This window comes from Parastagonospora nodorum, assembly GCF_000146915.1.
Source record: "Parastagonospora nodorum SN15 chromosome Unknown scaffold_1, whole genome shotgun sequence".
NCBI lineage: Eukaryota > Fungi > Ascomycota > Dothideomycetes > Pleosporales > Phaeosphaeriaceae > Parastagonospora > Parastagonospora nodorum.
This window is the reverse complement of record NW_001884549.1, coordinates 409,166-424,044: the sequence shown is the minus strand read 5'-3', so window position 1 is coordinate 424,044 and position 14,879 is coordinate 409,166. Positions and strand designations below refer to the sequence as shown.

The window sequence follows — 14,879 nt, the reverse complement described above, 5'->3', positions numbered from 1 at the left end:
TCTACTTTTTGCGCTACGCACGCATTTAGAGTCACATGAAACAGTATTTGAGGATCTATAATCAAAGACTAGGTAATATTCTACAGTCCTGCCTTCCTAGATGTCCCCTTCATCGCCCATACGTCAAATTAAGCATAATGCTGCAAGGCGGTTCGGGAACCCGCTGTTTCTTTCCTTCCGCGTGCCGCGCTGACGATGCAAGCTGAAGCTACACAGCCTCGCGTAAGGCCCCCAGCTGGTTGGGTGCCTTACTCGGATGATGCCGCTGTAGTACATGACGGTACGCAACTCCATCGCCATCTAGAATTTAGGTGCCAGTCAAAATCCTTTTGATGGTGGCCTGTGTTTGATCGGCAGCTGAAGGCTGGCTTGCACGGACATGAAGAAGCCTCACTACGTAAGTACGGAGTTGTATCATGGTCGCCTTAACGCTGTACAACGGTGATCACTATCACTTGGTGTTTCGATAAAAATACATACCCCACAAATCCTGCCCCTGTCTATCTTTCCGGACTGCGAACTCCAAAGCTCATGTTCGGTGCAATATGACGTCAGTGGTTGCCTACTCCAGCACCATGGTACTCGGGCCATATTCACGTTTGCACTGCCCCGTCAAGTATTTGAGCACTCATCACTGAGAGTCTACTTAAGCGTTGTCGCGCGCTTATCTCGGAATCTGCTCACCTTCCCGCACGAATACACACTCAAGATGTCGAACTCCAAAGCAGAACTGCCAACACTGGCAGGGAATTGGGAACAATTCTCCGAAGGCGATGTAGTGCACGACCAGCTCTCAGCACTGAAGCAGCATCTCGTAAGAAGCTCCACAATGCGAAGCTACTAAGCACTCAAGATCGCACGGCTGACATTCCCAGGCTGGTAAAATAACAGCCGACTCATGCGCCCAGCAAATCTCATCTACAGTCCCAAAAGCCATGGTAGACGGCACCGCGGCCAACGATGAAGACGACTCTGAAGACGACTACGATGCTGTGTATTCTGCCGTATACAGCATTTTCACCAACCTTCAACACGCCGCCATCACGAACCCCCAGTACCAAGCGCCCATCATCACTCTTCTTCACGCTATAAAGCGCCTCCCCACACAAACAGTATGCAAGACACTACGCATTGCAAATGTAAGTCGAGTCAGGCACTGACTTCTTAATACAGGTCCATGCACCCACACTGCGCAAACACGCAGACCCCGGCCCCGAAGCCATTAAATGGGCAGAACTCCCAAACTTCAGCGGGCAGATCCTTGACCGATACGAGTACGCCAAACTCCAATTCGACAAATCCCCGTCCGACCATGCCGCGGAGTGGGCCAGCATCAATGCGTGGATTGCGCGCCTCGTGGCCACAGATCTGAAAGGTCCCAAGGATATGGACTACTTCATGCACCGTGCGAGCTATAATTTCCTGTACGTGCTAGATATCCGCGGGCACCCGAGTTCTACGGCAGCAGTGCCGGCGGCGGCAAACCTGTTTCGGTTTGCGGGGCCTGTGGTGTGGAGGTTGTGTCAGGATGAGACGCCGTGTTCGGGTCCGCTGATAGGGATCTATTCTGAAAAGGAGGTGGAGAGAGTGAGGGTGGGTGGAGAAGTGGTATTTAAGGGGCTGGGTTACTCGATGGAGAGGTGGGGGTGGTGGAAGGAGCGATGGGGGCAGTTGGCTAGTGATGATGGTCTTGGGGAGGATGGAAAGGCGCACGCGAGAGAGGCGCTGGAGGCTATGCGGGAGGCGGAGAGTAGCTCTTAAAAGGTCGAAATACACTCTGTGGTATGGCCATGCTCAGTTCCCTCCGTGTTATAATGAGAGTCACATTTCGCGTGCAATATAAGCCCCTGTTTTCGTTACAAGTGCTTCAACGCGTAGAAGCGGCATAAACTTTCGCATATGTGCTGGGTTTAGGAGCTGTTGTGGGTGATTTGCTTAAAGTCGTTGTGTTTCTAGGTTACTCATGAAGTTCCTGAACCGCTCACTGTTGTCAGTGAAAAAGACAGTAATTATCCTTTTATTCCAAAATTACGTATTGTAACGATAGTAACCTTCACATGTGTTGTAAACATCGCAATAGCACCTCTCAAGCGCGGGACAGCTTATCAAAGTTAGCAGCCGCACATCCTATTCTTAATTCTTTGAGTACTTACTAAACGGGATCTTGACCGAACAATACATGCCAAAGATACTCAAACACCCGCCCACTCGTCTCGTCTTTTAGCGGAGTTTCCATCAACCACGTGTAGTACTTTTTGTATTCTTCCAACGACCGCTTCTGTACTTGATCCCTCGACACGGCAAATTGCGCACAGCAAGGAGTGGCCAGTACTTGCGGTACATTTGTATTGTTGAACAAGTCTCTCCACGCATCTGGCATTGCTGCTTCGATTGTTCGATGGTCCTCAGGCGGGTCTCGGAACGGCATCACTTCATTCGGACAGCCGGGCTCCGGATTACAACGCAAATTTGCGTAGCCATTGCTCTGGATGAAGTTCAGGTTGAGAGTCTTCAAAGAGACTACGTTGGAATGTTCTTCGTTGTCTGTATGCCAGGCGATTGGGTAGCCTTCTTTGTGTGGATGAAGAAATGCGATTGTCGAAGGGAGGTTGTTGTAATTCTGTACGATGTATGCGAGGTATGCATTTGCTTCCATTCCTTTGTTTCGAAGGGTGCGCAGTGTACCGTTCGTAAGCGGGTCCAGAGTCGATGTGCTGTGCGGAGTTTCGGTGTCGATATCGTAAATGGCTGATTGCCAGTCTTGCAGATCCGTTTGTACCCAGCTTGTGTCGTCTGTGGGAAGCTTTGCCATTACCACGACGCGATCAGGGAGCAATGGGCTAGGTGTTGCGACGACTGTGTTTCGCATCAATGCGCTTGTATGTTGAGGAGTCGTAGACGCCGGTGATGTCCCCTCTTTCGTGCTGCCATGCACAATTTTCTGTTCAAGTATCTTTTGCTGCTCTTTAACTTCTGTTGCCCCATATCGCCATGGTCTCCTAGCAATGCCGGTCTCTACAGCTGATTGGACATCATTTAAGTGGGCGTTAAAGAGGAACCATGCGCCGAGCATGAACATTGCTACCAACACCAAGAATTCAATTCTCCTGCGGGACCGCGTCATTGCTCAATGAAAAATGGTTGGGGTACTCGAGAGGGGATCGAATTGTACAGGCGACGGCCTGTTCTATAGAATTGGTAGATTTGTCCAAACAGGATCTCGTGAGAACTGAATGATTGCCTCGCGCGCACATACGCAGCTGATTAAGGTGTCTAGGAGAGATATGGGCGACCACGAGTTGAAGAGCGACTGGACCGCGCGGCCTAAAGCAAGTTCTCAGAGGAGACGTGAATTGTGCCTTTGAAACGATCAAAAGGAAGGCTTTGTTGCAGCCTGCAGTCTGGCGATGGGGCAATGGGGCACAGCTCAGCTATTATGAAGACACGTACAAGGGAGTCCGCGCGCGCGGGACAGGCGCTTATCCTACCACTCATCCATAACCTGAGTGCAACAGCATGCTACAAGCAGGCAACGCCCGACCCATTTGTTGATTCACCCTCGGAGTTGAAGAATGTTCTGGGTTGGCGCTAAGCGGCGTTCGCTGGTTGGCGGATTCATGTTCCTGGCGCTAAACCTAGGTGATCGCGATGCAGGAGACCACGAGCAGGACTGCAGTACAACACCAAGTTGAGATGGATGTGACAAGCCGCTTATTTAAGAGCTATCGCCCGAGACCATCTCGTGGCTTTATTGTTCCCTACACCGGCAGATCGCTCTTTCGTCCTCCCTCACGTCGCAACCTTCAACATTGAGCATTCGAATGGGTCTGTTCCCACTGTTTCTGGGAGTTTCACACTTCGTGGCTATTGCGAAGAGTCAGTGTTAGTCACAGCCCGTTGTCGCACCTATCCAGAATGTATCTTTGCCCAACGGAGCCTTTGTAAGAGGGATTTCTATGACTGTTGGCTCCAACAACCAGAACATATCATTCTTCGCTAGCGGGTAAGTCTTGATATATAGAACACAACTTTTGTTACCCCGATTGTAACGAGTTGTGCCACAACCTCGAAGAGCTTAGGAATTTGGGTTGGCTAACTAGAGCCGCTTGTAGTGATTACAACGAGACCTACATTTACGGAACATATGGATTCTGTATGGGCTACTCATCTGGAGCATGCGTGAAATTCCGTGGCGGCGCATATGACGCATCAAAATCATCTACGGACAAATCAATCGGTAATCGAAAGGCCAGTGATGGCTTCGAAGCGAATTGGACAGAAGACAGTTTAAGCCTGGGCAGCAACATCTCACTGTCTTCATTTGGATTCGGCGTTCCAAAACAGGATCTCAACCAAGCTTTCACCAGCCAGTCTCAACTGGGCCTAGGTAGGAACTCATCCTTCCTGCGAGCACTCGTCTCCGCCGGCGATATAGGTACAAAAGCATACTCCTTGTTTTGGGGACTCGTCGGCGGTCCTGTGGAAAAGCAGACTAGGGGATCATTGGCCCTCGGTGGCTTGGACAAATCGTTGATCGCAGATCAAAATGACAATTTCACGGCGTCGCTGTTCTATGGCAGTAGATGTGGGACAGGCATGGTGGTAATGATCAGCGACATCCTTCTGAACTGGCCGGATGGTACCGATACCAGCATCTTCATGGGATCGCAATCAGCGGTCATGCAAGCGAGTATCAGTCCCAGTTTCGTAGGGCTGATGTCCCTTCCATTAAGCTACTACAACAGCTTTTGGTCGCTCGCAGGCGTTCCGCCTGCGGATAACAAGAGTGAGGCGAGAAGCCTCGGTATTAATTACTTCACAATGCTCTTTGACCCAAAAGATGTGTAGGTGCCGCGTCGATTCTGTTCGAAAGGCATACAGCTAAAAGCCATGATGTAGTCACTACGGTGGCCTGACAATCAAGCTTCAAAATAGCATCTCCGTAGAAGTTCCTAACACCGAACTAGTCGTTCCCGACACATATATCGCGTCAAACGGCGCAGTTCAGACTAATACCTCGGTCCGCAACATCGTAATCAATTCCGTTCAGCTCGACAATAACAACGATCTACCAGTCCTTGGCCGACTGTTTATGAGTTCGGCCTACGTGATGGTTAATCAAGAAGCTGGGAAATTTCCCGTATGGCAAGCAAATACGGGATCGAAGAATTCCGAGATTGTCGCAGTGGATAGGCAAAATAATATGGTCAGTGAATTCTGCGCCAATTCTACGGGCGGCTCATCAAGTGCTCCATCCCTGCCCACATCATCCACCGCATCGTCTCCACAAAATGAAGGATCAAAATTGTCAGGCGGCGCGATCGGTGGGATTGTTGCTGGTGCGCTGGGAGGTTTTGCCATTTTGGGCATCATTGGCTTCTTTTGGTACCGGAGACGAAGATCAGGCAGCGCTGCAGCAGAAGTGGCACAAGAACCAGAGTTGCAGAGAGTAGATGCGAAAGTGACTACGTATAGCATGGTGCAAGCCGCACCTCAGGAGCTTCCTGTAGACCAGTATGATGCACCAGAGCTGGATAGTAGAGCCATCAATAAGAATAGATATTAGCATAATAATTAATTGGTCAATGTAGATGCATCATTTCTCCTGGCTCCATGCAAATGAGTAATTTTGGCGTGCCGAAGTAAGCGCTTTCGAACGCTGCCCTTCATCGAACCGTGCTGGATCGCACTGAAATCTTCAAGAATGCCCTTGAAGCCACGCCGCAACGACTTCTTTCACGAAGAATTGCTGTACCAACTTCTGATTGTAGGAACTAGCGAGTTTTGAACGCCTCTGAAAAAAAAAAAGTGGACTTCACAGTTAGATGGCTGCTAAATTCGCAGGCTATCCTGCGCACGAGAATACCTATCGCCATTTGTATGAAATGTCTTAAGAATGATAGCCTAATAATATAACATATCTACCTTTATGCAGTGCCCTTCGCGAGGACTACTATTCCAAGGAAACGAGTGTACAATCTAAACTTGTGAACCCTCAAAGTAAAAGTAAAAGTAATTCTTATTACTAATTACGTAGTGTTTCTGCTGCATGTTCGGCGTATCCATGATCTTTAGTTCCTTGTCTCCCTTTTTGGATGATGTACGGGCTTTTCAAGAGCCTACGTGCGAACATAGATTCCTACCATTGAACGTCCAGGTACACACATCGCCCCAGATACTCATTTTGATCCACATCGCCACCCATACCGCCTCTTGTCATTCCCTTCCATCAATTAAGCACACCAAGCGCTCCCACCCTCTTGCTTATCTGTCCCCTCCTCATTCTCGCCCATCAGACCCGCCATCTTCAGCAAATTGCTACTGACATGGGCACCCGCAAACTCAACCTTATCGCCTTCCGCCTGCGGCTTCCAGTTGTCGCGCAGCTCGGTCGCTTCCTCCGCCTTCAAGCCGCCGGTAGCAAGAGCCTGCATCTTCATCTTCTCAACCTTAGTCTCCTGCCTGGCGATGCGCTCGGCGAGCTTAGTGCGACCTTCCTGCAACTCAGGATTGCTTGTGGGAGTAACGCTAAGCGCGAATTTCATCTGTTCAAGTTGCTCCCTCGCCATGTCGAGCTCGGCCTGTTCGGGGGACATCTCGGGTGGAAGTGACAGGAAGTCAGCAACGTACGGGTCGTCTGGGTCGAGCGCGAGGGGATTATCAAGAGAGGGTTGGGGAACAGCAGTGTAGGGCTTGAAGTTGGGGTTGCTGTAGTTGGAGGGGTCTTGGGCGACTTGTTCGAAGAATTCGAGGATAGCATGCTGCACGGCAAAGTCGGTGAGGATACACTCGCCAGCGGAGTCGCGGCCGCCTGCAAAGGTAGGGCAGGTAGGTGCTATACTGTTTGACCAGCTATCAGAGGCAGACGAGTCAACAGGAGCGTCTTCGACTTCCTTTGACAAAGCCGTGTCGACCACGAGACTGTGGAGGGCGTTGGTAATGGTAGCCAAGACGCTGGTTTTAGGAACCTTTTCGTTCCAATCGATGTGGTGAGTGACCTGGGTATTGGATGGTGTGTCTTGGCGTGGACTGTAGCCTTTAGGCAGCTCCATGCAGTCTTTCGGACTGATGCTGAGATCCGAGTACCTCCACTCACAGGCACGCCGGCAGAGAAAGGCTCGGATGTTGGGGTCCTTGACCTGCAGATCATCAACGAGAGAATGGACCAGTGCCATGGCGGTGACACGGCCGGCGTATTTCTTGACTGTTGCTGTTAGTGTGGTCGATCAAACAGCGAACATGTGACTCACAGTCTCTCTCAAGCAGATTCAACATATACTCTGATCCACCCTCGATTGCAATGACGTACACCTCAGCATCGGGTGCAATCCGGTCAGGGTCACAGATGATGTTGTCGAAGACGGACATAACGTGCTCTCTCGGGTCGCGGTGACCTTCAATGCGGTTCTCCACGTCATGGATCCTGATCATGTCGTGTGATACAGACTTGCGCGGCATTGCGGACCAGCTGCGCATGGTCATGGCCTTCTCGTACTTGTGGGAGTATAGCAGCTGTCCAGTGTTCATGACCACCAGAGCGGGGGTGTTGTTGTCATCCTCCAGCCTGAAGCCATCCTTGAAGATGTTGTCGTACTTTGCAGCTTCAGCCCCAGTAGCCGATCGCTTGACGATCTCTTTGATAAAATTCACCACGGAGCCGCCGTTCAAACCAAGATCACGCTGCATGTGTCGATAGGCTAGAACACCAAGGTCCTGCACGGCGTCGTTGACGATGACGATAACGCGCTTGCGGGTCTTGAGGATCTCAGGCGAAGGCGCCAGGATCGGCACGGCCTTGCCCTTAGGCTTGACCGTGGTGAAGTCGGGAAGATAGATGCGGTTGATGCCTAGGGCGGATACACGCTTCTCTGTCTCTTGACACATGCAGTCTGCATTACATTAGCGAGCGCCTGGTCATACTCTGGTCTCTCTTACCCCACATGGCCTCTCGCCGCACTTCATTGACACGATCGTCGTTGGTAGAGTAGTAGACAAAGTCTTTTGCTGGCGCTCCGACCATGCGAACTTGGCCGACATCGTTGACGAAGAAGCTGCAAATTGCAGGCATCAGTGTTGAGCTTCCCGATAATAGCTCTTATTCTTACCCAAGCTTCTTGAGGTTGGCTTCATATTGGTGATCAGGCGCCATAGTAGCTTCCTTTCGACGGAACATGATGTCGACTTGTGGTCGGTCGTAGCAGTCCACCTGGTACGAGCCTTGTCCTGCTTGTCAATCGTTCTACTGCTGCTGTCGTGCTTGCAGGCGGGGGAGTGGAGTGTCTGCGGTGCAAGCGAGGCTGACGGATGTTATATATGTTGAGGCATCGTGCTCGTTTGCGCGGTGGGTAGCCACGCGGGTTCCTGCCGTGAGGGGTGAGAGAGCGCGTGGGGAAGGAGCAACGGGTCACGGAACGGACGCCTTGAGTGGCAGGTAATTGTTGAGCCGTATGATATTCCATGCGCAAACTCCGCCCAATGAGGCATGTCGCCTTGCAGTAATATACATATAATATAGCAAAGACGCCAGTTTGCCTTCTCTTTACCAACTCGCCTTCTTCACACCGGGCAAGTTGCCAGCCAGCGCGTTTATTCGGAATTGGTACTGCGATTTTGTCAGGAACGTTCTTGAAGCAATACCATCTATCACGTACTCGTCCGAGTCTGAAGTCGCTGAATACACCTCTTCCCTTGCCTCCCATTATACACCTGTTCTTGATCTGTGTGAACCGGGTGTAGCAGTGCATTTGCGATAGCTGGAGCTGAGCCTGTGCGCGGACTCGCTGCGGGAGTGTGGTGTTTCGGATGATGTATCGGAGAGCTTGTCTATGGGTGGGGGACTATGATCAGCTATGACCTGTGTGAAGAAGTTGGAGGCATACCGTTCTGGCTCATTTTCCATGTAGACCTTGCGCTTGGTGTGGTCGCGAATATTGCGGATCTTCGCGAAGCATCCGATGTCGAGTTTTGCCGCGCGGAATTGAGACATGATGGCTGTCGTTGAGTCACAATGCGCTTTCTGCGAAATGTCGATGAACCGATGATGAGGTGAGGATGCCCGGCGCGGGCGGTCAAGTGCAGCGGGCAGAACTCTTTGATTCGCTTGGCTCACTAGCACTGCACCTGTGGATATTCCGCGCCACGACCACGGTTCACCTTGAACACTATCAATATGATGATTTCTACTCGCCTTCACAATTCTACGTTGCCCTGAGGTGCCAAACACGAGCGGTGACTTGTATGCTTAAGATCACACTTGTTGTTTCCCAGCCTGAGCTCTAGCTCGACTTTGGTTCAAGTGCATCTACAGTAGAACACCATGTTTTCCATTGAAGACATTCGTGAATTCAGCCAGGCCTTCCCCCCTCCCACAAGCCACCATGGACTGCCGCCGTCGCTAGTACTGGATGCTAGCGGTCAGGGTTTCATCACATTCGAACAACTGCGGATTGACTACGAACGACATGTAGCAAACGGTAAGGCTCATCACGTCATTGTCAGATATGATAATAACAAATTCAAAGAAATAAAGCGCATCCCAGTCTCTCAATTAGCTTCCGAGTTGGACCTGACCTCAGACACACTTCGAACTCTTGTCCGCACAGGACGTCCGCTGGTCCTGCTCAGCAACGATGAGAGCGAAATCATTCCTATCCAGGAAGTGGAAGCCAGTCTAGAGAAGCTGCGAGAGGAACTTCGTACAAGTATTGTTTCCATGTCTGAAATCAAATCTGAGTATGGCATCAGCAACCAACATCGACTTTGGGACGAATTGGGCGATGTAGTCATGTTTGATGATCATGCTTGCACCCGGGCGTATGATGAGGAAATCTCAAAGCAAGCTCTCAGCGTTGTGAATCGCGCGGTGGAAGGCGTCACGTAGGTCGCTCTCCTCCACAACTCACCAGTATCATACTGATCATCCGAAGCAATATCGATGTATCAGCCAAAGATCTAGAGGACCTACCAGGGTCACCGCCCAAATGGCGCTTCCTCCACCATCTGAAAGCCCTCGCAGATTCCTCCGAGTATGCGGATAAAGTCTTCGTCCGCGAAACTCGCGACTGCATTCGTGTACAGTCGAAGCAGATGCGGCAGCGTGTCTTCCAAGAGTGGTCTGATTTGCTATCTTCAGGCGAAATTGCGTATGTCGATATAGAGCCACTCGTGTCCGACCATGCCGTCTACGACAGTACGAGCGAAGCCATAAACGACTTCAAGAAGCTCACCGACGTCGAAATCGTCGACGAATTTGCGATCTCAGAAGCCTGGTTCTCTAACTTCGTCAAAGACAAGTTACAAGTGATCCAGAAAGAAGACATGTGGGGAGTGGATATTGCAAACGGCCTGAGCGAGCGCGTTAAGAGTAGTACTAAGAGCAAGAGAAGCATGCCCGAAAGCCTGTATAACCATATACAACGCAAAGCCGAGCAACACCTGACCACCGCGCTCACTCAGAGGAGCAATGACGATCATCGTCGTTATGGCATGCTTGTGCTTACCGCCGAAGGATACCGCGGCGAGGAGTGCACGCTCAGCTCCCAGGCCAGTAAAAACGCTGAAAGGCAATGGGCGTACCTCAAATGCAATCCAGCCGGCGACATCAAGTTCTTAATGAACAACATCATACTTCCCAACAACGCTATCCAAGCTGCATTAGCCAACGACAAAGCCCTTGCGAAAACCTGCGAGAGAAGTTTCTGGGCTACTATTCAATCTCTGGAAACATTGGACGAAGCAGACTTCGCCACCTACTGGACTGACCGCGTCACATCGCGCCTTGAAATGTACACCACCGGCCTCGAGTCCATTCCAGACTTGAAGCTCAAAGAGCAACTCAACACGCTCCTAGCAACATACCTGCAGTCCGATATGCTCCCTGACGCCCTGTCAAAAGCGCGCGCCCAGAACCTCGTCATGTCCCGTAAAACCCGGAAAAACATTGACAAACTTGAGACTGCACTCAAGGCAACAAAAGATCTATCTCACATCCTCTCCACGCTCGAAAAGTTCACGACAAAGCAATCCATCTCCCCTCTCCTCGCTCGCACCTCCCCTAAAAAGAGCATGCTCGCCGACATGCAGCGACGCATGGCCAAGACTTCAGACCCTCCTGTCTTATTCCTCACGCTAGTGGTGCTGCTGTACGCGCGGTATTATCCGGGCGTTGTGTACGCGACCGGCAAGTTCGCGCCCAAGCTGATGAAGTTGTTGAGGGAGAAGGTGAGTGCGGAGGAGTACGCGGTGTTGGAGGGGTGGAAGGAAGGGGCGAAGAAGGGCGAGTTAGGAGAGGAGGATAGGGAGGGAATGAGAGCGATGGCTAAGGGGCAGGGAGAGGGTGAAGGGGAGGTGTAGATTTGGCTGGAGTAGCAATCCGACTGGTCCACGTGCATGTGTATGAGCACTGAGAGGTGTTTTATTGCCGGAAAGTGCGCACGCACGTGCTGGCTCGTGTGTGTTCGTAAACGTGCGCCGTATACATGCCATATCTGTCGACCGAAATATGTGTAAGAATGATCATGTGGATTGAAGTCTCCAGTCCTCCTCTTCGCTTGTCGCGGATGCAGCTGAATGGCCATTTCGAAGTTACGTCCTCTTATTAGCAGCATGCATCGATATGCACAATGATTGTTTCATGTGCTTACAACGGGTATTCATGCTTTCGAAGTCCACAAGTATGTGGCAATGCGTTCCTGGGCATATGTAATCATACAGTTAAAGTCGTGAGCAGATCTGACGTTCATGACGTAGCAATACCGAATCAACGGCCTTCAATGCCCTGACCTGACCTATACTTGTGCACTGTACCATTGGGTGTATGTACTTCGACGGTACCCGAGAGCCCGCTGATCTGAGCAGTGCGGTGCAGAAGGTGGTCTCAGCTACGCTGGGTACATTGGTGCCTTACAGGCGTGCCATGTCGCGTGAGGTACCAATGAGCCTCTGATCCTGTGCAAAGACGTTGTTGTGGCTTTACAAGCGGTCTGACAGACATGAAGCCGGTTCAAACGACCGACTTCAATACCGATTGGTGTTGATGGTGGTTGGCTGCCAATTGGCGACGAATTGGGCGGTTACGTTAGACGAAGCGGTGGAGCAGCGGAAAAGCTTGTCTCGAGTGTGTAAAAGACAATTGGCATTCCTGTGGAGCTTCCCGCACGCTATGATGTCACCAAAGATATCGCAGACAGCCCGGGGCAGTCCTTGGTAACCAAGATTCGAGGTAGCAATCAAATGCTGAAAGGCGCCGAGTTCCGCCCGTGATTGGAGCGGGGCGACCGGTTTGGTGCTGCTTTTGCTGCCCAACACGACTGACCTGGAAATTATGAACAACACAACTGCGACTCTACTCACCGCTTGGTGGGGCCGCAATTGAGTCGCCTGAAATGTTGCTTCTCCGCAAGGGATGAAGTCGCACGGCATGTCAGTACGATACGATAGGCGAGTTTGCAGTGGAACGGTTAATAAGCGATGGACCCCGAACGCAAGGGTCCGCGACGCGAGCATACGTGCATCCTGGCATTTTGGTTGTTCGAAGCTGTGCGGGCTGTAGCGAGGTGATTTGAGATATATGAGGATTCAGTCAGCACTTGTGCTGCAAATAGCGAGTAACCCCGTGGGGCAACGCCCATCGCACGGTTTAGACAGAGCGGTGAGCGTTGAACAAAGCCGGAGCATGCCATATCCGTTACACGGCAGGAAGGCCAAACCATCGAGATACCAAAATCGGAGGCGGAAGGGCCCAGACCAGGTTGCTGGGGGCGAGAATGTAGCAAAAGGGATTGAGGATGTTGCAGCATTTGGGGTGGTTTGCGTGATCTAGCTAGCGCAAGGTGTGGCACCCCATCGTGAGGTTGCCATGTGAAGTCGTGTGCATGAGCCATGGTGTTGAGGGGCATCCGACATGCAAGGATGTGGTGCATGGGCGAGTTCCTTGGTGTCGCGGAAAGGGAAAGTGGGGGTGGAGATGGACTTTGGGACGTCCGGCAGCAAACACGACAACGTGCTTTGAGCCTCAAGTGTGCGGTCGCGAGTCAGCCCAGACGACAATGATGTCGTCTTCGTTCGCCTCGATACCCAGTGCGCGACGTGGTGCCCAATTGCTGTGCACTGGGTGATCTGAGGCTGCCGGCAGCATGTCATCTCGCAGCACACGTCCACGCTGTCCACTCGCGTACTGCGACCCATGTCGAGCTCGTCGGCCCGTGCATAGCTCCCAAGAGTGAAGAGGTTATGTGTGGCTCTACATCGCTAGCGCCCACAGGTTGGTGTCGCGCTACCAACGCTGTCTGATGTGCAAGCCCGGTACTACAGGTTGCGGATATCAGCATGCTGCCCCGCGATAGCCGCAATCTGAGTCGAGATTTGGCCACGGGTCAGATGAGGACCAGCTGCTCTGTCGAAGCCAAGCTGCATATCAGCGGGCGCAGGTTTAAGGTTCGACGAGGCACGGTAACCGCGGGAAAGGGTCCAGGTAATCCAGTCGCGACGCGGTTGCACGTTCAGCTTTTTTTCTCATGTGACGCAAATGCCGGTGGGTTTGAATGCAACAGCTTCGCGGCGCCAGTGTCCTTGCCGCACACCACAGAAGCTTTCGCCGCAACCATTTGTGCGGCGCGGTGAGCACTGCCCACTGTCGTGTAGCGCTATGGCGTCAAATTGGTGCCGGATAACTGTTCGTTTCGTCCCATGTTGGCCCGAGCGAACCAAGCATCGCACCCACTGCTGGTTAGCGCATGCAGGCGGTCCTCGGCAATGCGGCATCCTGGACGATACCTGGACGATAGAACGATAGTCGCAACTCCATGTCGTGGAAGAGACTTGCGAACGAATGCGATCGTGGTGGTGTGCTGTCAGCTGTCAGGGCGGCCATTGGCGGCCATTGGTACTGTGTAGACATCGAGGACAGGCCAGAGCAACGGCGATGATCCCGTACGACGTCAAACACCAGATAGTGCCGCCAGCTTCGGGCGTCGCATCAACGGCGGTGATCGTTCCAAGAGGGCAAAGATAGGTGTACTCGAGGAAAGGTAGCGGACTGTGCTGAGATGCGAGGACAGGGCCCTCGTCGCGCTAGGCCTCTCTCAGCTATGCAGGCCAATCACGCGCGTGAAGGGTCCGAAATTCCTGTGACCGACGCAACCTTGCCAGGACCTCCATGGTGGTCGCAGAGCCCTTTGGACGCTTCCAGCTTCCCAGTGCACACCGCGCTTCTCTTCGCCCTCAGCGCTCTACCTGACGGACATGGTCTCCTAGCCCAACCGTCGCGCTGCTCAGATTGTCGTAATCCGCTCTCACAGCCGGCGGTGCAGGCCGTTGTTGGTGTTGATATTGATATTGACATTGACTCCGGCGACCAAACTCGGCAGCCGTATCTAATTTCCTCAGCAGCCCACCAGCGCCCGTCTATTGTTGTCCTCGACGACACAACCCCTGCGCGATACCGCTGCCGCCTCTCATTTTTTTCTGCCTGCAGCACCAGCCAGTGTGTGCTTCGGGTAGCCTTTTTTTCCTGGCCAGTATCGCTATTCTGGCCGCTAGCTGCACCTCTCCGTGGCCCGCGTCTGAAGCACGTCTCTTGGCCTGCTCGTTCTGTGTTACTGCCCGCCGCCAGTGGGCTCAACTCCCTACGCACCCGCTGCACATTATCTATCGCTGGTGTCCGCCGTCGTTTGCTCCCAGCTCTGCCTAGGCCACCAGGAGGCACAATACCGGCGCAATCCAGCTCCCCGAGTCCTCCACCCCGCCCCGCCAAGAGTGTACGCATACCACTTTCTCCGTGACAGTCGCTGCACAGTGCAGTCACCACGCCCCCAGACAGTGCTGACTGGCCACCACAGGAGTCGGCCGCATTATAGAGTAGGTGCGCTGCATCGTCTGCG

The 14,879-nt window shown here is 52.4% G+C and overlaps 6 protein-coding genes across 6 annotated transcripts; 3 read left to right on the top strand and 3 right to left on the bottom strand.

Moving 5' to 3' along the window:
* Positions 1-935: 935 nt before the first annotated feature.
* SNOG_00181 (hypothetical protein) lies at positions 936-1,767 on the top strand (the record flags this gene model as incomplete). Its single annotated transcript, XM_001790823.1, has 2 exons — positions 936-1,139; positions 1,174-1,767. 2 exons carry the CDS (start codon positions 936-938, stop codon positions 1,759-1,761), a joined length of 792 nt encoding a protein of 263 aa, XP_001790875.1. The 3' UTR covers positions 1,762-1,767.
* A 261-nt stretch (positions 1,768-2,028) lies between these two features.
* On the bottom strand, positions 2,029-3,079 carry SNOG_00180 (hypothetical protein; the record flags this gene model as incomplete). The annotated part of the gene is made up of 2 exons (XM_001790822.1): positions 2,029-2,101; positions 2,154-3,079. The coding sequence occupies 2 exons, from the start codon at positions 3,077-3,079 to the stop codon at positions 2,029-2,031; spliced, it is 999 nt and encodes a 332-aa protein (XP_001790874.1).
* Positions 3,080-3,956: 877 nt separating this feature from the next.
* SNOG_00179 (hypothetical protein) lies at positions 3,957-5,566 on the top strand (the record flags this gene model as incomplete). The annotated part of the gene is made up of 3 exons (XM_001790821.1): positions 3,957-4,003; positions 4,113-4,844; positions 4,900-5,566. 3 exons carry the CDS (start codon positions 3,957-3,959, stop codon positions 5,564-5,566), a joined length of 1,446 nt encoding a protein of 481 aa, XP_001790873.1.
* Positions 5,567-6,233: 667 nt separating this feature from the next.
* On the bottom strand, positions 6,234-8,173 carry SNOG_00178 (hypothetical protein; the record flags this gene model as incomplete). The annotated part of the gene is made up of 4 exons (XM_001790820.1): positions 6,234-7,204; positions 7,251-7,889; positions 7,921-8,051; positions 8,106-8,173. 4 exons carry the CDS (start codon positions 8,171-8,173, stop codon positions 6,234-6,236), a joined length of 1,809 nt encoding a protein of 602 aa, XP_001790872.1.
* A 247-nt stretch (positions 8,174-8,420) lies between these two features.
* On the bottom strand, positions 8,421-9,015 carry SNOG_00177 (hypothetical protein). Its single transcript, XM_001790819.1, has 3 exons — positions 8,880-9,015; positions 8,652-8,823; positions 8,421-8,602 (listed from the first exon to the last, which is right to left on the bottom strand). Exons 1-3 carry the CDS (start codon positions 8,984-8,986, stop codon positions 8,540-8,542), a joined length of 342 nt encoding a protein of 113 aa, XP_001790871.1. The 5' UTR covers positions 8,987-9,015; the 3' UTR covers positions 8,421-8,539.
* A 301-nt stretch (positions 9,016-9,316) lies between these two features.
* Positions 9,317-11,352, top strand: SNOG_00176 (hypothetical protein; the record flags this gene model as incomplete). The annotated part of the gene is made up of 2 exons (XM_001790818.1): positions 9,317-9,813; positions 9,906-11,352. 2 exons carry the CDS (start codon positions 9,317-9,319, stop codon positions 11,350-11,352), a joined length of 1,944 nt encoding a protein of 647 aa, XP_001790870.1.
* Positions 11,353-14,879: the final 3,527 nt, after the last annotated feature.

What these genes read in the sequence shown, in the direction of transcription:
- SNOG_00177 (XM_001790819.1), bottom strand. Translation starts at nt 8,986, where the DNA reads ATGTCTCAATTCCGCGCGGCAAAACTCGACATCGGATGCTTCGCGAAG. An exon ending in ATGGAAAATGAGCCAGAACG is followed by an intron (nt 8,824 to 8,879) that starts GTATGCCTCCAA and finishes CCCCACCCATAG; the next exon opens with ACAAGCTCTCCGATACATCA. An exon ending in GCGACTTCAGACTCGGACGA is followed by an intron (nt 8,603 to 8,651) that starts GTACGTGATAGA and finishes ACAAAATCGCAG; the next exon opens with TACCAATTCCGAATAAACGC.